The 22,940-nt window shown below is 39.3% G+C and overlaps 1 protein-coding gene across 1 annotated transcript in view; it reads left to right on the top strand.

The window, feature by feature from the left end:
- LOC133862980 (ABC transporter C family member 13) overlaps nt 1-22,940 on the top strand; it is an 89,803-nt gene that overhangs the window by 36,443 nt on the left and 30,420 nt on the right. The window contains exons 23-35 of the mRNA XM_062298931.1: nt 2,460-2,740; nt 2,880-3,039; nt 13,509-13,684; nt 13,803-13,914; nt 14,018-14,071; nt 14,420-14,542; nt 15,713-15,811; nt 16,282-16,374; nt 16,524-16,634; nt 16,702-16,863; nt 17,010-17,197; nt 17,500-17,689; nt 18,416-18,583. Of these exons, the coding sequence (XP_062154915.1) occupies nt 2,460-2,740; nt 2,880-3,039; nt 13,509-13,684; nt 13,803-13,914; nt 14,018-14,071; nt 14,420-14,542; nt 15,713-15,811; nt 16,282-16,374; nt 16,524-16,634; nt 16,702-16,863; nt 17,010-17,197; nt 17,500-17,689; nt 18,416-18,583 (1,917 nt within the window). The remainder of the gene's footprint in view (nt 1-2,459; nt 2,741-2,879; nt 3,040-13,508; nt 13,685-13,802; nt 13,915-14,017; nt 14,072-14,419; nt 14,543-15,712; nt 15,812-16,281; nt 16,375-16,523; nt 16,635-16,701; nt 16,864-17,009; nt 17,198-17,499; nt 17,690-18,415; nt 18,584-22,940) is intronic.

Genomic DNA, 22,940 nt, shown 5'->3' with positions numbered 1-22,940 from the left:
GGGGGTGGCTGGACCACCCCTGTAGGGATTTTTAGGGTGGCCGAAGCACCCCTAAATGTGTTTTATGGGGGATGAGACTAAATTTCATTTAGTCAATTGGCATCAGGTTTGTTCTCCAATCAAGGTTGGTGGTTTGGGAGTCCGTAATATTATTAAATTTAACCAAGTCTTATTGGGGAAGTGGATATGGAGGTTTTCGCAGGAATGTGATGCGTTGTAGAGATCGGTGATTGAGGTGAAGTATGAGAGTGTGAGGGGAGGTTGAAGTTCTTTACCGGTGACGGGGTCTTATGGTGTGAGTGTTTGGAAGTTTATCCGAAGGCGGTGGGATACTTTAGTTAAATACTTGCGTTTTGAGGTGGGTGAGGGGTCTCATATTTGCTTTTGGCATGATTTATGGTGTGGGAACAGGCCTCTCAAGTTGTGCTATTTGGCTTTGTACTCTATTACTCGTTTTCCGGATGCTTGGGTGGTGGATAATTTGTCTGTGGTAGGAGGTGTGGCTCATTGGAATGTACTCTTTACGTGATATGTTCAGGATTGGGAGGTGGAGATGGTGATATCCTTCTATGAACAGTTATACTCTAGTTGGATTCGGCTCGGAGAGGTCGATAGGGTAGTGTAGAATCTTTCTAAGAAGAGGATTTTTGAAGTGAAGACTTTCTACAAAGCATTAGTTTGTCACGAGGCGGCCTATTTTCCTTGGAAGGGTATATGGCGTGTTAAAGCTCCGAAGCGGGTGGCATTCTTTGTTTGGACAGCTGCTTTAGGAAAGATTTTAACTCATGACAATTTACGTAGGTATGGTATTGTGGTGGTAGAGTGGTGTGTTATGTGCAAGAAGCATGGGGAATTCGTTGATCACCTTCTTCTACATTGTGACGTGGCACGGGTTGTTTGGAGTTATTTCTATAGCTTATTCAGGGTGGAGTGGGTTATGCCTAGTAATGTTTTGGATTTATTGAGTGGCTGTGGCACTTTGCTAGGTCGTGGTCGTACCATCCGTATTTGGAAGCAGGTTCCTTTATGTGTCTTGTGGGGTTTGTGGCGTGAGAGAAATTCTAGGCTTTTCGAGGATGTGGAGATTACAGTTGAGGCTATTTGTAGAAATGTGCTTAATATGTTATATCTGTGGGTGTCGGCGCATAGTCCGGGTCGTATGTCGTTTGCTGATTTTTTACTTTCATGTTCGTTTATCTCCTCTGATTAGAGGCTCTTTTGTGTACTTCCTGTGTGCTAGGGTTGTGCTCCTTTGCGCTTTTTTATGAAATTATTACTTATCAAAAAATAGTGGTGATGTATGTGTAAAAAGAGTGGGGAGTTCATTGAACATCTTCTTGCGAAGTTGCTCGCGATCTATAGAGTTACATTCTTACTTGATTTGGTGTAGAGTGGGTTATGCCACGAAGGGTGCTGGAATTGTTGACTAGCTGGGGCGCTTCGTTTGGGTATGGTCCAATTAAGGAAGTTTGGCAGTTAGTTTCGTTGTGTTTAATGTGGTGTCTTTGGTGGGAGCGGAATGCACGATACTTTGAAGATATAGAGACATCGATGTTGGAGTTATGGAAGCGTTTGCTTAACATGTTATATATTTGGGTAGCTGCTCATCTTAGCTTGAGTGTTTTTACTTACGCAGATTTTTTAAATTTATTTTCTGTTCGTTCCTATTAGGGGTTCTCTTTTATACTTCATGTGTATTAGGGTTGCGCTCCTCTGCGCTTTATTAATGAATTGACATTACTTATTAAAAAAAAAAAAAAAAGGTTATTAGTACCTACAATGTGTCCATTAATCTAGAAACAAGCTAGATTTCACTGATTCAGTTTATTGTTCAAACAGGCAAGATACAAATAGTAGAGTTTGTCTCGTTGAATGAAAATTTTGGCTTCCAGTCTAGCATGAGTTTTCCTTACAGAATTTGCAAAAGCTAGATGATGAAGTATGATGGAATGACATTGATGCACTTGTGTTGTTGGGCAACACGAGCTAAAATGAAGCATGATCTGTAAATCCACGAGTAACTGGTGGCAACAAGCTATTTTCTTTCCTCTTCCATGTGGAGTTTTTGGATATTTGAATTTTAGGGATTAGCCCGTTTGTTTTCTTCTCCATTTTTCAGTGTTTTTTATTTTTGCTGTTTTTCACCGGTATACGTCCCATGTGGTTAGATTGTGTCACTTTTTGTGCTGTTCTTTTTCAATTTGAATATGTTTCCTAGCCTTTTTTTTTTTCCTTAAATCATGAATGTCTGTCCAGAAAATTTCTTGCCTCTGTCAATTTGGTCAGTGCACATACTTGAGTAGAGGTGTTTTGGAAAATTATTTTTCATGTCATCTGATTTAGTGATCATTGGTCAGTTTCTCTGATTTTAGTTTTCAGAAGTTAACCTGGCTAAGTTTGTATGGTTTATGGCAGTCAATATGTAAATGAAATTTGTTTTGTGTTTCTTCACTCCCCAGGCAATATCTTGTGCTGATTTGGTGGTTGTATTGGAAAAAGGAAATGTGAAGTGGGTGGGGAGTTCAGCTGACTTGTCAGCTTCATCATATTCAGCATTCTCTCCACTAAATGAATTTGATACATATTTGCACATTCAAAGACAAGAGTCCAGCGTGGATACTAATTCTGAAGTCAAACTAAATATCCTAGAAAAAAATACTGTTGGTGTGTCGGAGGAAGCACAAGAGATAATTGAAGTTGAGCAACGAAAAGAGGGCAGAGTTGAACTTACTGTATATGAGTGAGTAAAAATAGTTTCTCCTGCTTATAGGAGATAACAGTATCTTGAAACTGCACTTTGTTATGGCTTTTCTCCTGATAAATTTCTCACTGAACATTTTATCGGTTCCATAAAATTTGTTCATTATTATCTCTTGCAGGAATTATGCTGCATTTTCTGGTTGGCTTATTACTGTTGTAATATGCTTGTCAGCAATTTTAATGCAAGCTTCTCGTAATGGGAATGATCTGTGGCTATCGTTTTGGGTTGATACAACAACAGGAAGTGGTCAGTCAGAATACTCCACCTCCTTTTATCTGGTATTCAACTTCCCCCACTTTTCCATATAATTGCAATTTGACAAGGGTCCCTAGATCAAGCTGTCTGCTTTTTATGTGGATGTTTTTGGCAGATGTTGAGTCAGTTTTTACCTTGTCCTTATCACAATATGAGATCCAAAGCAAATAATTATTAAAACACGAATAAACAGAAGAATGACAAGGTGTATTATGGACTGGAAATGGGAACCGAGTCTTATTTGTGTATTATATAAGGGGCCTCCACTTCATAGGGGTAAGCTACAGACTATCACCCTAGGATTGTCCTGGAGGCCTTTCTTTTCATTCTGAATTGTTGTATATTGTGTGTAGGATTTTTAACTTTGTGCTCGTGCGGGAAAATTTTGAAATGAGTAATGAAGCTATGTTTGATTGTGTTGAACAAAGAAACTTCTCAAACGGGTGATATGATTTTATTTGCATTTATTTCTTATTGATTATATTTCCATATTAGGTTTTATCACTTCTCTGTATAAATGATGTAGCACAATCGATTAATCACCAAGGAAAATAAGACTATTTTTCCCCCCTTCTTCATTCATTTGTTCTTTCTCTTTCAACTTGGTATCAGAGCATTAGAATCTTAGGAGATTGGAGTCCGTCAGTGGTGGTAGGAGACCATAGACTCGATTAAAGACCCTTGTGTCATCCAAATGCTGATGGCAGGGTTGTAGACGCTACAGGAGTTGTGCTCAGTGTCTCATGAGTGTCTCTCTGTGTACTCCAGTGGTGGACGAAGCACAGTGGTTTTTTTCCTCTCCTCTTGCCACAACCAAAAGTGGTGTGCCCTGGCTGTCTTTGTGTTCTTTGTTTTTTGGATGCTAGAGTGTCAGGCGGCGTGTTCTGGGTGTTCTATACGCACGTCTGGCATTTTTCGGTGACAGCAGTGCGTTTTTCTAAGAATGACCACAACAGTGTTCTACAGGGAAAAAACGAAAAAATCGTTATTTTTTTTTTCCTGGGGTGTAAACTGCACGTTGTTGGAGAGGCTAAGCTTCCGGCTGTTTGGTGCAAGGCAAACTACACGTCGTATAGTGGAAGGCAAAACAACATGTCATTTAGAGGAGTAGTTGAGGACAACAACACAGCCTCAAAACGACATGTCGTTCAGTGAGGTAAAAAGAAAGAAAGAGGGATCGGTATATACTTCTATTATATGATTTTCTTGTTTTAGTCATTCATACTTGTTACAGTGTTGAATCTGATTGTGTACTGGAGCAATTTGGTTGGATGTCTAAACTCAAGATGTTGGAAATGAGCCAGACCTCAGAAACTCACAAAACGGGGATAGAGAGTCAAGTGACCTCCCATAGTGAGAATCCAACTCTCCATACATGAGGCTCAAGATGTTGGTAGACTTGTTGGAGATTCCGTGTTTGTCCTACAAGAGGTCGAAGGGTTTGCTCAGGAGGTGGAACTAGGCCTCGAGCCAATCATACTTTTATGGTAGAGATGATTTTTCCCACACCAGATTGTAGTTATACTTTTGCCGATACTGGTGTTCTTAGCAAGGAAGAGCTAGACACACTTCGTCAGCTTATGTCTCGATTGGAGACATTTGTTGGTATTTTTAACAAGGAAGAGGTATACACTTCGTCGGCCTATGTCTTGACAGCAAAAATTTGCTACTACATCTTCCTTTGCCCATACATGTAACTTGGTCACGCCTCTAAATGCATATGCTACTCCATCTAATGATTCTTGGATCATTGACTTAGGGGCCTCCGATCATATGACTTATATATCTTCCTTATTTTCTTCTTATAATTTTTGTTTCGATAGGGAACAAGGTTGGCATAGTTGATGTTCTCTCTATCATTAGTGTCTGGTGAAGGCTCCATTCTTGTCACACCTTTCATGTCATTGTTGTCTGTCCTTCATATACCAAATTTTGTAGCCAAATTATTGTCCATTGCTCGTATTACGCGTGAGTTAAACTATAGTCACCTTCTATTCATATTATTGTTTCTTCTAGGACCTAGTGATGAGGAAGATAATTGGCAGCGGTAGCCTAAGAGATAGTCTGTACTATCTGGATTCTCAGCCAATGACATAAGGTCGGCTCACACAAGCTTATCACACCATTTGGTCAGATGACTCTGCAACAAGAATTTGGCTTTGACATCAGCGGTTAGGGCATCATTCTTTTCTGTTATTGCAGCGTATGTTTCATTCCTTATTTTTGTAGTCATGTTTTTAAGTTTCAGTGTGAATCTTGTGAACTTGCTAAACATTATTGGGTGTCATTTTCTCCTAGTATAACTAAAAGCGATGCGCCTTTTGTTCTTGCTCATACTGATGTTTGGGGTCCTTTACGGGTGGTTTCTTTATCTGGTCATTGGTGGTTTGTATCTTTCATTGATGATTTTTTTCGGACCACCTAGGTCTATTTGTTAAAAGATAAAAGTGGTGTCCTCTGCTTTTAGATATCTTACTGCATGATTCAGACCCAATTTAATGCCTCTATCAAAATTTAATGCCTCTCGGTACCCTTTTTCGTTAACATGGCATTATTAAACCACTTGAGTTGATACTCTCCAACATAATGGAGTTGCTGAGCGGAAAAATCAACATCTTCTTGAGGTAACTCGGTCCTTAATGATTGATATGCATGTCCCTAAATCCTATTGGTGTGATGCCTTACTTATTGCAACATATCTAATCAATAGGATGCCCTCACGTGTCTTAGAGTTGAAAACACCTTTTGAGGTGTTGTCCCAACCTTTATCTACTTCCAAAGGTGTCTCTCCAAAGGTATTTAGCTGTGTCTATTTTGTTCACATTCATGGTCCGACTCGAGGAAAATTAGATCCTTGTGCTCTCAAATGTATCTTTGTGGGTTATTCCCCTACTCAGAAGGGGTATAAACATTATCATCTCCCTTTGCGAAAGCGTTCTATCTTGACGGATGTTACCTTTTTTGAGTTGCACCCATATTTGTCATCCACACACACCTCTTCAAGGGGAGAGTCCAAGTGAAGAGAAGTCTTCCATGCGTACTCCTTTACTTGTTTCCGCTCCTGTGCTAGAGCATGGCAAACAACAACCGCTTGTTGATGAGTCTCCTACTGAAGAGTCATATGAGCCACCGCTAGTGGAGGAGCTGAGAGTTTACTCCAGACACCAAAAAAGTAAGGCTATTTTTGATGCTACTTGCCGAACATCTGACCTTGGCTTAGCCAATAGTACTTCTACCCTTTATTTAAATTCTTCAATACCTGTTGTTGATGTTATGAATTTGCCTATTGCTCAACGTAAAGGGGCTATATCTTGTACTCAACATCCTATATTTAAGTTTGTATCCTATCAGCATCTTTCACTCTTATATCGTTCCTTTGTATCCAAATTATCTTCCGTGTCTATTCCTCAAAATTTACAAGAGGCAATTAGTGATCCAAAATGTAGGAAAGCGATACAGAAAGAGATGATAGCTATACATAAGAATAACACTTGGGAATTGGTTGAGTTGCCTAGTGGAAAAAAGGCGGTTGTATGCAGATGAGTGTTTACAGTGAAACATAAGGCTGATGAGTCAATGGAAAGAATAAGGCCCGATTGGTGGCAAAGGGCTTTTCTCAAACTTATGGGATGGACTATAAGGAGACGTTCGCCCAATAGCAAATATGAATTCTATCTAGTTCTACTTTCTTTCCTAGCAAACTTTGATTGGCTACTTCAGCAGCTTGATGTGAAGAATGCAGTCCTTCATGGAGATCTAGAGGAAGAAGTATACATGGATTTTCCTCTTGGTCCTCAATTGTGTGTGTGTGTGTATTTTTATACAAGCTACGCGTGCTATGCTGACACATACCTGCACCTATTATCTCATAAATATGAAGTGTGTGTGTGTGTGTGTGTTTTTATACAAGCCGCGCATGCTATGCTGACACATACATGCACCTATTATCTCATAAATATGAAGTGTGTGTGTTTTTTTATACAAGCCGCGCGTGCTATGCTTACACATACCTGCACCTATTATCTCATAACATTTCATATTAGAAATTACATTCTGGCAATGAAAACATCTAACATAATACATGAAGTAACACCACATAGCTGCCATTAAACATCTAGATTATAAAGTTTAACTGTCATTACATAATACCACTGTGGCTATACAAAAGTGTCGCATACGACACATGCCATATGCATCACAACTGTTTATATACATGCCCAATAATGATGTACACAAAAGAAGGATTGACGAGTCTAGTCCACAAAAATAGACTCCAAGGTGACCCATGGCCTCAATCATAGAAACCCAAGTACTTAGCTACCGGGTCCTCTTCAACATCCTTAGCACCTGCAACATCAATATAATCTATGCAATCGTGAAATTTTACAATAACATAGGCGGAAATGAGTGAGTCAACAATTCTTAGCGAGTAAAACCCATTGACTTTTCGAAATGAGCCGACTTATGTTTCATTCCACGAGTTTACAATAATAACTACTCTTGGCTTTATAGCACCTTTAGAGACATTTTAGTAGCGGATGGAGTGATATACACACTCCCCATTGCCTTTGCCGGTAGCATGTGCATACTAATACCTCTAGAGTGAGATCCTTCGTAAATCATATCATAAAACATCATACATATATCGTAATATTATACATGACCCCATTCGTTCATTTCTTTCTATTGTCTTATCTTTAAGCCATATACTTGATGATGGGTGTGGTTTGGGCACCCACCAGGGAACCCTCCTCGCAAATGAGACTACGCTCCACAACGGAGAGTTCCACCCTACCGCCCTAACCTCTTTTGGTGGGACGGCTAGAGATCCCTCCCTATTATGAGGACACGCATCTCACCGTGAAGTTTCTCCCGACTCATCATCCATTTCATTATATTCATTTTCTTAACATTATTCTTTGATGACGGGTGGGGGCTTAGGCTCCCCCACCGGGGAATCCTCCTTGCAAATGAGACTACGCTCCCTAACGGAAAGTCCCACCCTACCGCCCTGGCCCCTTTTGGCTGGACAGCTAGAGATCCCTCCCTACTATGAGGCCACGCATCTCACTGTGAAGTTCCTCTCGGCTCGTCACACTTAAACTTTCATACTTTTACTTTCATGCACATATGACATTTAACTTCATATCTCAAATATAATGCACAATACATTTCTTATTACTTGTATCATATTTCAAAACATAACATATAAATTAATATCATATTTTAACTCAAAGTGTTCATCATATCTTTAACACCCATAAACATGATAAATCTCATAAACGTTCATCAAAACATATATCATAAATATTAATCAAATCATCAAAGTACCACAAATCATGTAATATATAAACATATCATTGGCTCGAATTTAAACATTCAAATCATACTAAAGAAATTTATTTAAGACTCCTTTCCTTTTACTTAGGAAGAGAAAACTCACCAAGCTTTAAAAAAACATTTAAAACATTCAAATGGTAGTATCATCCTCTGCAAGTACAAATACTTACCTCTTACCGATTGACATCCTTGAGGAGGATCCCCAACTCAAGTTTGCAATGCACCACTACATTTCATATTGCAAATACACATTTAGACTCAACTCATAACATTTCTAACTCTAAATACCCCAAGGATACTTGAACACTACAAGTATCAACCTCCCAGGGCAATCCATAGAAATCTAGGGTTCCACTCGACACTTTACTAGCCAATAACATTTACCCATAGATATATTTAAGGGTTAAACTCCAACAAAAACCCCAATCTATACATTTAGGTTCTGTTTGTTTTGGTGTAAAATATTTTCTGGAAAATGTTTTTCGTATTTTCAAGTGTTTGGTGCGACCAAAAATAATAGTTAAATCGAAAATATTTTCGGTTTCAGTAAAAAAGCTTCTTTAGTTTCAGAAATCATTCAGAAAATGATTTACATTTTTAAATTTCATAAATTATTTTTCGAGTTTGAGTCTCTCATTCTCAAACCACTGGACCACTGCTGGACCACCACCAAGCCAACATTGGGCCATCTTCGGACCACTACCGATCCATCTCGAACCACCACCGAGCCACCCTGGGACTACCACCGAGCCACCCCAAACCACCACTGAGCCACCCTGAACCACAACCGAGCCACCATTGGACTACCACTACCAAGCCATCTTGAACTACCATTAAGCCATCCCCAGATCATCGTTGGACCACCATTGAGCCACACCAAATCACCACGAACCACCACCAAACCACCGTCAAACCACCACCAAGCCACAGTTGTACCACCACTACCAAGCCTCACCTGAGACATTGCCGGACCACCACTAAGCCACCCCCGGAGCTACCGTCAAACCCCCACCAAGCCACCGTCAGTCATCGCCAGACCATCACCGAACCATCGACAGTCCTCCATCAGACAATTTTCGTAAATCAATTTACTAGGGGTTTTTTTTTTTTTTTTTTTTTTTTTTTTTTTTTTTTTCTAAAAAAAAAAATAAAATTATTTTCTATTAGTATTTTTATGTTGTGAATAAAAATTGATTTTTATGGGTTAATACGATTGAATGAAAATATAAAAAATATTTGTAATTTTCTGTACGCGCCAAATGTCAGAAAATATTTTCAGCGGAAAACATTTTCCCAAAAAATGATTTTCCTGAAAACATTTTCCGACGGAGCATTAGAGAAACTAGGGTTTGGGCCTTCCCTCAAACTACCCTGTAGAATTGAAGTCTGGTTCACGAAACTCCCACCCGTAGCTTAGGATTCTCCAACAAGTAGAAACCTTAAAGAGATTACCAACATTATGCACTACATTCACAAATGTAGCTCAACTTTAGAAGAAAATAGGGTTTTTGATTTTACCTCGAATTCTTAGATGAAATCAAGGCCCTAATGCTAAGGATCGTGTTCCCGGTGTTAGATATCACTTTGGAGGCTTCCAATAATCAGTACCTAGGGTTTGAGCAAACCCTAGGAGAGAGCTTGAGAGAGAGAGAGAGAGAGAGAGAGGGAGGGAGGGAGTTGAAAATTCATGTTTTGGACCTTATATAGTGTTCTCAGGCCTTCCCTATTCTAATAGATTAATTTTCCATTCGAACGGCCTAAAAACAAGCTGAAAATGAGACACCCATTTGTCGCCCGTTCGGACAAGAATGGAACGAACTTGGAATGAGACATTCTGTCTGATGCCCGTTCAAACAGAAATGGAACGAACTTGGAATGAGACATTTTGTCTGATGCCCGTTCGAACGGAAATGGAATGAACTTGAAACGAGACATTCTGTTTGATGCCCATTCGAATGGAAAGGGAACGGGAATGGAACGAGACTAGTTGAAATGTATTTTATTGCTAATTTAGAGTCCTGTTCGAGCAAGAATCCTCCCAGTTCAAAGAAACACTAAAAAATTGGGTTTTCTACAAGCTTTTAAGCAAAACTCCTATGTTATTACTTCTAACGCGGAAACCTAAACATTTAGGTTTCCGCGTGCCTTGTTTTTGGCCGAAACCTAAAGCTACCCGTCCGTCCAGATCCCTGCCGGAGACGACGCCGGAGTAGTCTTCTGGGATGTTTTTGGTTTGGTCTCCTCTTGAAGGTTTGGTGGGTGATGCGCTAGTAGCCACAGAAGGTGCAGGTCTGGCGTCATCAGCCTCTAAAAAATTTGGGTTTCCCCTTTTGCCGGCACTGGAGCTTACTTTTCCGGCGGCTCTAGTTTCTTCTCCAGCTCGCCCTTCGGCTCTTGTGTTTAAGTTCTCTCCTCTGAGGCCGCTTTAGATTCCTCAACCCAGGTTTGCCCCTCCGTCTCTCGCTAGAGCGGCTGTGTTGGGTGAGAAGCTGCGTTCTCCCCTCTCCATGGTGGTTTCTAAGCCTTTTTAGTGTTACTACAGGAGGGCGAAGGTGCTAAGGGAAGGGCAATCTGTGAAGTGGAATGAGGAGCTAATTTATGATTCTCTGGAAGCCGTGAAGATGACTGTTAGCTGCTCTGTTAAGATGATTACGGCTGTTGAGTCGCCAATGATGAAGGCTGTAGAGCCACTAGTGAAGCAAGGTCTTAGGAAGGGATTTCTCAACCCTCGCCCGAAGGTGCCAGTTAATCCCACATCGCCGCAGAAGGTCACCAAGGTCGGGATGGTTGGACCTTCATCCCCCTCGAGAGGTTGTCTCACTCCTTATTCCTCTGAAGGAAATGGTTTCTCCCTATCTCGCAATTGGCTTGTTGGTTTTGATCATAATGGGGAGATTGTGGTTTGGGAGGAGGACAATGAGTTTTGGGATGGCTTGCCCTTGGATTGGGCTTTGGATGGTGCTTTTGAGGAGGCCTTGGCTATTCGGGACGTCATGGAGGAATAGTTTTTGAGAGAGAAAATGTTAGCACTCCAAAAGTCAAAAGGCAAAACGGATCTTTTGAATTTGCAAAGCTCCATTAATTATGGCGACGGTTTAGCTTCCTCCAGGCGTAGGAAAGGATAGGCCCACGTTGTGTAGGGTTCGTAGTTGCTTTGGTGGGTTGTGGGTTGTCTCTTGGGCGTTTAGTTTTCTCTTGTAACTCTGGTTGGGCTCCTTGTGGGTTGTTTGGTTGTTCTTTCTTGGGTTCTGGGGTGTTTTTTCTATTGGTTTTGTTGGTTGTTGTAGGTTAGCTTTGGGTGTTTCTGGCGTATACTTCTTGTGTGCCTAGGGGAGCCTTTACGCTTTTTTTAATAAATCTTTTCTTACTTATCAAAAAGAAAAATTCTTGTTTAATTCATTTTAACTACAATAAACCTTTTAATTATCTTCTTGGGCATTACATCAATTCTCCTCAGCTAAGGGTAAAGTATGTAAATTGAAGAAATCCCTAAGAGTAAAGTATGTAAATTGAAGAAATCCCTATTTGAACTGAATAAATCTCCAAGGTCGTGGTTTGAGAGATTCTCTTGAGCTAGACAGAGATTTGGCTATAAACAAAGTCAGGCGGATCATAGACTGTTCTTCAAACTTTCTTTAGAGGGAAATGTAATTGCTTTAATTTTTTATGTAGACGATATCGTGTTGACTAGAAATGATAATGAGGAAATATAGAGGTTGAAGAAGTATCTGGCCAGTGAATTTAAGATAATAGACTTAGGCCATTTAAAATAATTTATAGGCATTGATGTTGCAAGAGTGAGATAGTATCTTCCTCTCCCAGCCAAAATATGTTCTTGATCTGCTCAAGGAAACATGGATGCTCGGTTGTAAGGCTATTGACAATCCAGTAGAGCAAAATAGAAAGTTAGAAGAAAGTGATGAGAGCCCTTTGGTGGATAAAGGGAGCTATTAACGGTTGGTTGGCATGTGAATATATTTGTCACACACGTCTAGACATTGGCTATGCAGTCAACACAGTGAGTCAGTTTATGCGTTCACCCCGAGAGTCTCATATGAAAGTAGTTTACAGAATACTTTGACATCTAAAATCTTCACCGGGGAAAGGGTTGTTGTTTGCTTGACATGATCATCCGAAAGTAGAAGCTTCTACGGACGTAGATTGGGCTGGGTTAGTCACGGATCAAAGATCTACTTCGAGTTATTGCACTCTTGTGGGAGGAAATCTTGTTACCTAGTGTGGTAAGAAACAGTTAGTACTTGTTAGATCTCATGCAAAAGCTGAATTCTGAGCCATGACCCATGGGATATGAGCTATTATGCTTGAAGATTCTATTGAAAGAACTTGGATATGATTTTAAGGCTGTGATTACTATTACTCATAGTCCCATCCAGCATGTTCATACTAAATAGACATTTTCTCAAGGAAAATTGCGTGCGGGGTTGATTTGTACACCTTATGTGAACAGAGGGGAGGAACTGGCTGATATTTTGATGAAGGGAGTATCCAATAGCGTTTTTCATTCCTTCTTGTGCAAGCTGTGCATGTGAGACATCTTCGCCTCAACTTGAGGGGGAGTGTTGAAGAAGGAAACTTCTTAAACGGCTGATCTGAGTTTATTTCCATTTATTTTTCATTGATTATATTTCTATATTAGATTGTATCACTTCTCTATATAAATGATGTAACAGAATCGATTAATCATCAAGGAAAATAAAACTACTTTTTTCCTTCCTTTTCAACTGATTGTACAAGTAAATGTCAGAACTAAAGCTTGAACAGAGTTTAAGAAGATGACTAAGAAATGATAAATCTGATGGTTTTTATAGAAATGCAGTCAAAATATAAATGGATTATCTAGCGGAAGATGCTAATCTCAGTCAACAGATCCTTAAGCTGCAGTACCTTGAGATTCCGCAAATGGAGATCATTGATCTTAATTTTGGGCGTGTTAGTTTTCACTAGCTCGGGACTTGGGAGTGGAAGGGACAGTGTGTTGCGGATACAAAGTCTAGACATTGCTACATATCTGCTTTTCCCTTCACAATAATATTTCGTTGTTGAAGAGAGCATGCACAATAGAATTCTGGGAATTTGTAATTGAAATGTTTGTTTTGCTGTTTTGATTTTGACTTCGTAATTGTTTTTGCAGGTTATACTCTCCATCTTTTGTATCATAAATTCCTTTCTTACATTGGTGAGGGCATTCTCATTTGCATTTGGCGGATTACGAGCTGCAGTTAAGGTGCATAACACACTGCTTTATAAGCTTATCAATGCACCTGTCCAATTCTTTGATCAGACACCAGGTGGAAGGATACTCAACAGGTTAGATAACATGTCTTCAGGAGATGATTCTAGAAATTTATGTATACACCATACGGTTTTTTCTTCTTCTTTTTTTATTTATTTATTGGTGTTTTTAATATTTTTTTGTTATATGTAGGTTGTCTTCTGATCTCTATACAATTGATGACTCTCTTCCATTTATTCTCAACATTCTCTTGGCCAATTTTGTTGGCTTGCTGGGGATTGCTGTAGTTTTGTCATATGTACAGGTACACATAAAATTTGTCCACTTTGCTTGTGTACTCTTCTGAAAATCCATTTTTAACTATTTAAGATTATAATGTTATTCAACGGTTTTATGTATAACTGTAGGTCTACTTCTTGCTCTTGCTGTTGCCGTTTTGGTATATCTACAGCAAGCTTCAGGTAGGTCTCTATATTAGTAAATAGCTTGAAATCATGTCATATAGGTGCGCCCATGCTTGCTCAAATACATCCCCATATAGGTGAGGACATTCTGTTTTAACAGTAACTTTTCAGTATTTGAGATTATGACAATATGTGATGCATTCTAAAGTTTCTTATGGAATCATACTGGTTGCTGATTCAAAAATGAGAACTTATTGAGGATGACAATTATTTGTAGCATATTATGAATCCGTAGGAATTGATTTCAATGCTTTTGTGAACTTTATGATATTAATATTGGTTGTCCATACAAGGAAAGAATTAAACTTGGACTAGCGAGCTGTCTACTTAGTAGAAGTTCTTCAGTTCTTCTACAGGTCAACATCACGGGAACTGCGAAGGCTGGACAGTGTTTCTCGTTCTCCCATATATGCATCCTTCACAGAAACACTGGATGGGTCATCAACTATAAGGGCATTCAAGTCTGAGGTAGATATTTGTATTTTGTCCATTCAAGTCTAATGGCGTTATGTGGTGAAAAAACAGTCACTTGGAAGGGACCAAAAAAAAAAAAAGTAAAACACGCTTGGAGGCACAAATACGTTTTATATGCTCAAAAAATGTGTGTATAATTCTTCAAACCCTGGATTCTTTTGGAGTTCAATAGAAGATCTTGGACTAGTTATTAGTGTTCAAACTACAGATTCAAAAACTAGAGCAATTTATATATTATGGTAAATGTCCCTTCAATTTTTTTCGTACTTCATTTGTACAATGTTCTGCTAGTTTTATATTTGCTACTGTAATAGTGGTACCGTAGGCTTAAAAATGTACAGTAATTTACATTCAACATGCTAAAATCTGAGGGTTTGGAGGATATTCTCAAAGAAAACATAGAGAAACGCAGACAGCTCATACAGCCTTCCTGCTTGCAGTATTTGGTTCAAGAGATTGAAGGCATTGTCTTCAGGCCTTGCCTTACGCAAAACCACTATGTATAATACCTTACATAAATGAAATAATATTTTTTTCTGACATGTGGGAGCCATACCTTTATTATTGGGTGTTGACGGCTAGAGAGAGAAAATATGGAAAGGTATAGAGAGCTCAACTCTACCTGGAAATTCTTCTGACTGGGACATCGGGTTCATCTGGGGTAGTGAAAGTTTTAGGGTTTGGAAGAGAAAGTTAGGAAAGAAAAACAAGAGAAAAAGAAAGAAGATGAGAAAAAATAATGACTTTAGGGTTAGGGTTTTGGATTGGTGTTTTGATGGCATGTGGTATTAACAACTAGAGAAAAAGAGAGAATGTGAAAAAGATTATGAGAGGTCAACCCTAGAGTGGCTGGCTTCTCTATTTTTATCATATTAACAGTAAAATTATTAGATTTCCTTTACTTATATATAATTAATCTTACAATTATAAAAATCATAGTTATCATAGGTATGGTAAATTTATTGTGTTGCTCTAGTCTACCAATGCAAAGAGTACTTAATGTTCTTTGTGTTCCTTTTTATTAAAACAAAATGTTTCCCCTATTTTATTGAGCTACTCTGCCAATCTTGTTTTCACATTTATTTGTATTGATTATGATCATCAATTAATGCTGATAATCACATCTATAAAATCTTGGAATTAATCAATGCTTCTTTTGGGCAGGAGTTTTTCTTCACCACATTCACTCAGCATGTTACATTGTACCAGAAAACTTCTTACACAGAATTGACAGCAAGTTTGTGGCTTTCCCTGCGTCTTCAGGTATATCACAAGAATTGAAATGACTTCATGACAGTTTGTTTAATGACATCTGATATAATACAGTCAACAACTCTTTTACTCTGAAATTTGATTCATTAGGCTGGTTCCATGATCTGAAGCTTCGTTTTAGAAAATACTCCATGTCCCATAGAGATTATCCTCTTTGAAGAATTCAATAATCTTTGGATGCTGTAATAAATGTCTTGAAACTGGCTACTTCTACTACACCTTTTAAATATTACACTTCCAGTACTGAACTTAAGAATGGTTAAACATTATGGTCAGGAGTCATTCTGAGAAAAATATGTGCTTATAATGTAGGTTGATAGTTATAACTTGGTATTGACTTTTCAAAATGGAGGATTGTGATCGGACGCTTAAAAGTCAACTTTTATGCCATATGCTTAGTAGTTTAGGATAATACTTATTGCCTGCTGTGACTACAATGGTGACCAGTCATCTTCTTCCAGTTGTTAGCAGCATTTATCATCTCATTTGTTGCCATGATGGCTGTTATTGGATCTCGTGGTGGTTTACCAGTTAGTTTCGGCACCCCAGGGTTGGTACGTTATTCTGCTCCTTGTTATGCATTTCAATTCCTTCTACCTATAATATTCTGATTACTAGATAGAAGTCTAAATTTTTGTTGTACTTGAGTAATTTGCATACTTTAAACATGGAAGAAAATGGAAACTGCTGTGTTCTTTTACAGGTAGGATTGGCTCTTTCCTATGCAGCCCCAATTGTGACTTTGTTGGGTAGCTTTTTATCAAGTTTTACTGAAACAGAGAAGGAAATGGTTTCTGTTGAAAGAGCTCTTCAGGTACTATGATAGACTTCCATAGATACTTCCTTTTCTGATTACTTACATTTGGTTATGTTCTCTCTAGTATATGGACATTCCTCAAGAAGAACTGCATGGATGCCAATCCTTGAATCCAGATTGGCCAAGTCGAGGACTGATTGAATTTCAAAATGTTACTTTGAGATACATGCCATCTTTGCCAGATGCACTTCATGATATTTCTTTTACGATTGTGGAAGGGATGCAGGTAGGTGCATATAATTTAGCTAGATCATGATTATTCAGTTTTGTGCAGGATTCGCATTTTTTGATTAAATTCAGTTAAGGCTTCAAATCCTTTGCTTGGATTATTCTTACCACATCGTTTGCATTTTCCCCTTCATCTTTTTTCAGGTTGGAATCATTGGAAGAACAGGTGCAGGAAAATCTAGTGTTTTGAATGCCCTTTTCCGCCTTACACCAATATGTGGTGGATGTATTTTGGTGGATGGGATAAACATAGCTGATGTTCCTGTTAGAGATCTCCGTTCACATTTCTCCGTTGTTCCTCAGAGTCCATTCTTATTTGACGGTTCATTAAGGTAATCCATGGAAATGTTTTTTATACTTTTCATGCAATTTTGTTGATTATATATGTTCATCAGATATAATTTCTTGGCTGTCGTGCCTTTCTCAGATATATCATTGTTATTTATGTTATAACAATAATCATTGTTATACTTTTTGTGCAATATTGTTGATTATATATTTTCATCAGATATAATTTCTTGGCTGTTGTGCCTTTTTCAGATATATCATTGTTATTTATGTTATTTATGTTGTGCCTTTTTCAGATATATCATTATCATATGATTACACTGACTGTTTTGTTTCAAACCTCTAGGGATAATCTAGATCCATTCCGGGTTAGTGATGACTTTAAGATTTGGAAGGTTCTAGAGAAATGCCATGTCAAGGATGAAGTAGAAGCAGCTGGAGGGCTAGATGTTCACATAAAGGAAGCTGGGATGTCATTTTCTGTTGGGCAACGGCAGCTGCTTTGCCTTGCACGTGCACTCCTCAAGTCTACGAAGGTCATATCTTTCTGATTGGGTGCCAGCACTATCTAAATACTTTAGTTTCAAGTAGAAAGTTCTAGGATGACTTCATCTAAGCATGAAAAGCACTTAATATTGAATTTATTTATAGTGTAGTAATAGACGATTTAGGGAAATATTCTCTTCAAACTTGCATCATTCAAAGTAAATATAAAGAACCAAATTAACTTTTCCGTGGATCCTAGATGTCTATCCCTACTCCTCGATTTTGCAACAGAAATCCGGCATACCTTTCTAGCCTGGTAATAATTGTAGCTTCAGTTGAATCATTACATTCCAGAGATGTTGGTCCTTTCCTTTTTTGACAACATTCTACTTAAAATAATTTATGCATGCTTGAGTGCCATGGTAAATTTATGTCAGTTGTCTTCATTAGGACATCCTAATCACTCTCCTATGGGGGTGCATTTGTTGTCCACAGACTGCATTAATTTCTAATTGTATATGTTCCTATTCTCTCTGTCATCCATGAGAAATTGAAACAGATTTGATTTCTAGCAAAACAATGAAGAAAGAAAGAAAGGTGATAAACATGTGGAAAAGATAACAGGAGGGTTGTGATGTATGTTGTATAGAAAGTAGTTTATTAGAAATTATTGTGTTTGTGTTCGTGTGTGTGTGTGTATTGCTTTTTAATTTTTTTGGGATGGGGAGGGGGTATAATATAAGAGAAATAGAGTACTGACAGTAATATGATTTCAGGTACTGTGTTTGGATGAGTGCACGGCTAGTGTTGACACTCAAACCGCTTCAGTAATACAAAATACCATGTCTACTGAATGCAGAGGCATGACAGTGATCACAATTGCTCACCGCATTTCCATGGTCTTGAACATGGACAATATCCTCATTCTTGACCATGGGATCCTGGTACGCTTATCTTGGTGTGCTTCTGTATGCGTCTGTGTGTGCTATGCATGTATGTCTTTTGTTATTGATTCATTTGTTTCCTCCCCAGCTATTATATTCTAAAAAGGAAAAGAAATCTGTTACAAATTTAGATAATATTAAATATCTTGTGGTGTGGACTCTGGTGGCAGCTAACAGATGATGAGAATGAGCCTAATAAATTAGGATGACTAGGACTGAATTCTTGAATTTAATGAATCTGATTGTTTGATCCATTGATTACAAGGAAACTTTGGTTTTCGTATTTGTTGCACTAAGTCAATTCTCTGAGTACGAACAAAGCCATGCATAGGTTGCTGTCTCAGGCCATGTTTTCATTACAGACTACCATGTGGCACCCTATGATATCTTCCTCCAGAACTATCTTTAAGAAAGGTGGAAGCTTTGTCATAGACATAAGAATGATAAATTCACAGGAATGCTTCTACGTGTAAATAGTTGTCCCCCCCCCCCCCCCCCCCCTCCCCCGGGCAGTTTGCTGTTAAGTAATGGTGGGAACATATATATATATATATATATATATATATATATATATATATATGACATGTTTGTTCAAAGACAATGGTTGATTCGTTTACTATTAAATGATCGCATTAATATGAACTTTCTTAGTGATGACATTTGGTATAACTGAGCCCAACACCTCCGCATGGATCCATCTTTAGGTCCAACATGCTAAGTAGACCAGAAGATCATGGTTGTTTCACGTTAACTGGTTGGTGAGGCAGAGTTGGTGCCTCAGCAGGATACTCTCTATCTCTCTTATCCTAGTTGCTAGGCAGTAGCAAATGGTTTTTGCTCTTCGTAGGAGGAGAGCGATATTCGAACTTTGAGGAAGACTAAAACCCAAGTCTCTCACATGACCTTCACCAAATTTTGCTACCACAACCTGTTGAAAATAACAGATCTTTCCATATTTCATTCTCTGATTTTATTGTCTATTTTCTTTTCATATTAGTTCGTAGGGTTTTATTTAAACAATGTAATCGCATGAGATTAAAAAGGAAATAAGAAAATTTCTCTTCTTTGCAATTCTACATGGTATCAGAGCCACGTTAGGGTTCTTTGTTTCTTTTGTTTTCTTTCTCTAGTTCTTCGTTTGTTCCTCCTTTTTTTACTGCCCGCATCCGTGCGAACCTCTCCTTGTGTGTGCAAATTGATGCGGGGCCCCAGAATCTAGGTCGACTGATTCAAAGAAGGTACCAGTGTTCCCACCGGCGTTCTCCGAGCCAGTACTAGCGTTCCCACCGACGTTCTCCGCGCTGGTACTCCGTGGAACAGTGGCGGTGTGAGTTCACTCGATCCATCACAGTGTTTGATGGATCGATTGTGAACAAGGTAGTTCCTCCTGGCTGATTCGGCGGTTTCTGGGTTGATCTGGAGTCTTTTTGAGGCCTACCGGAGTACGTGATCGGCGGCGCCTGGATCTCTGGCGACGGCAAACGCATCTGTAATACCTGACTGAATGACAAGTCGTTCTGTGACTGTTGAGAACGACATGTCGTTCAGCAGGCCTTCACCGTTCTGTACAACCTGCAGCTCGGCACCACAACAACCTACAGGTATGCCTAAACGACCTGCCGTTTAGCAAAAAAAAAAAAAAAAAATTCTGATTACAAAATGAAAAATTTCTAGTTCCCTTTTTTTCTTGGAATTTTTTTTTTTTTAGTCCACAAGTTGTGTTGGAGCACTAGAGTTGGTAGGATGTCTGATTCAAAAGTGTCGGAGACAAATCAAACGAAAGGAGTAGAGAGTCAAGTGGTGACCTTCCTTCGTGAAAATCCAACTCTCCAAATCACAACTGTCAAATTGGATGGGCTCAATTATCTTGCTTGGTCACAATCAGCTCTTTTATATATTAAGAGCAGAGGGAAGATGGGATACTTGAATGGCAGAATTCAAGAACCGCAACCCAATGATCCCGCTTATGATAAGTGGGAAGCAAAAAATTCCACAGTTATGTCATGGTTATTGCATTCAATGCAACCAGAATCAGTCAGGGTACTTATTCCTCGATACGGCCAAAGAAGTTTGGGATGTTGCTGCTCAGACATATTCCAAAGTAGGGAATGCTGCACTGAAGTATGACTTGAAGCGTCAGATCCATGGCCTCACACAAGGTGATTCACTGGTAGCCCCTTATTTTCATAAGCTCCGTAGTTTGTGGCGTAGGGAATGCTGCACTGAAGTATGCCTTGAAGCGTCGGATCCATAGCCTCACGCAAGGTGATTCACTAGTAGCCCCTTATTTTCATAAGCTCCGTAGTTTATGGCAGGAGTTAGATCATTATCAGAATTTGCAGCCTATGTGCGCTGTTGATGCCACTCAAATTAAGGAGATTGAAGAAGAACGCATTTATGAGTTCTTGGGTGGTTTAAATTCAGAAAGTATGATTTTGTGCGGGTTTAGATTTTTGGAAAGGAGCCTCTTCCATCACTACAAGAGGTGTTTTCTTACATTCAAAATGAGGAGAGTCGTCGTAGCACTATGCTTCATTCCAGTTCACAGTCTCAGTCCGCTCTTGTGGGTGCAACTCTACGCACTCCGAGCAACAGTTCCAGATTTCGAGATAGGGACAGAACAGCAGATGCGACCTCAGATGATAAAGACAAATTATTTTGTGACCACTGTAATAGGTCACGACATACTCGGGAGACTTGTTGGAAGCTTCAGGGCCATCCTACCCGAGGTCGTGAAGGTCGCACAGGTAGAGGATTTAGACCTTGAGCCCATCATACTTCTACAGTTGAGACAACCACTCCCACACTTGATACTTCTTCTTCTACTATAGATATAGGGGGACTGAGCAAAGACGAGGTAGAAGCAGTCTGTCGACTTATGTCTCGATTGGACACACCAACTACTACAGCATCATCCTCCACTCTTATAGGTAATTTGGCCACTGCTCTGAATGCATATGCTACTCCACCAAATGATCCGTGGGTCATCGACTTCGGTGCCTCTGAACATATGACTGGTATGTCTCCTTTATTTTCGTCATATAATCCTTGTTCAGGCAGAGACAAAGTTAGAATAGCTAACGGTTCTCTGTCGCCAGTATCGGGTAAAGGATCTGTTTCTGTGACCCCTTCTATGACCTTGGCCTCTGTCCTTCATGTCCCTAATCTTGCTGCTAATCTTTTATCCATTGTACGTATTACCATTGAGCTGAATTGTCGTGTAATCTTTTATTCTTACTATTGCTTCTTTTAGGACCTAGCCACGGGGAAGATGATTGGCAGTGGTAGCTTGAAGGATGGCCTATACTATCTGGACTCTCAGCCCGACACACATGGTCGGCTCATACAGGCTTATCATACAGTTCAGGCAAATGACTCGACAGCTAGAATTTGGCTCTGGCATCAATGTTTAGGGCATCCTTCGTTTTTAATTTTGTAACACATGTTTCCTATGTTATTTTTGCATAATAATGTTTCGAAGTTTCAATGTGAAACTTGTGAACTTTCAAAACACCATTGTGTGTCTTTTTCTCCTAGTATCAATAAAAGTGATGCACTTTTTGTTCTTGTTCAGACTGATGTGTGGGGTCCTTCACGAGTGGTTTCTTTATCTGGTTATCGGTGGTCTGTGTCTTTTATTGATGATTTTTTCTGGACCACATGGGTCTACTTGCTAAAGGACAAAAGTGATGTGTTTTCTGTGTTTCAAATGTTTTATAAGATGGTTCAGACTCAATTCAATGCCACGATTAAAATTGTTCGCTCAGACAATGGGGGCGAATATATGTCTAGTAATCTCGAGGCCTTTTTTCGCGAACAAGGCATTATCCACCAAACCACGTGTGTTGATACTCCGCCGCAAAATGGTGTGGCTGAACGGAAAAATCGGCACCTGTTAGAGGTAACTCGTTCCCTTATGCTTGACACGCATGTTCTCAAATCTTATTGGGGGGATGCCTTACTCACTGCTACATATCTCATCAATCGGATGCCTTCTCGGGTACTAGATTTCAAAACACCCCTCGAGGTGTTGTCCCCACCTCTCTATACTGCCAAAGGTGTTTCTCCAAAAGTTTTTGGTCGCGTTTGCTTCGTCCATATTAATGGTCCTACTAGGAGTAAGTTAGACCCTCAATCCCTCAAATGTGTCTTTGTTGGCTACTCTCCCACTCAAAAGGGGTACAAATGCTATCACCCTCCATCCAGAAAATACTTTGTCTCTAGGGATGTCACTTTCTTTGAGCAACAATCTTTCTTCTTGTCCACCCCTACTCCTCTTCAGGGGAAGAGTCAGATTGAAAATGAGTTTTTGAAGGATTTTTTGACTCCGTTACCTGTCCCTACTCCTATGCCAAAG

This window comes from Alnus glutinosa, chromosome 3 (assembly GCF_958979055.1).
Source record: "Alnus glutinosa chromosome 3, dhAlnGlut1.1, whole genome shotgun sequence".
In the NCBI taxonomy this organism is placed as follows: domain Eukaryota; kingdom Viridiplantae; phylum Streptophyta; class Magnoliopsida; order Fagales; family Betulaceae; genus Alnus; species Alnus glutinosa.
This window is presented reverse-complemented; position numbering and strand designations above follow the sequence as displayed.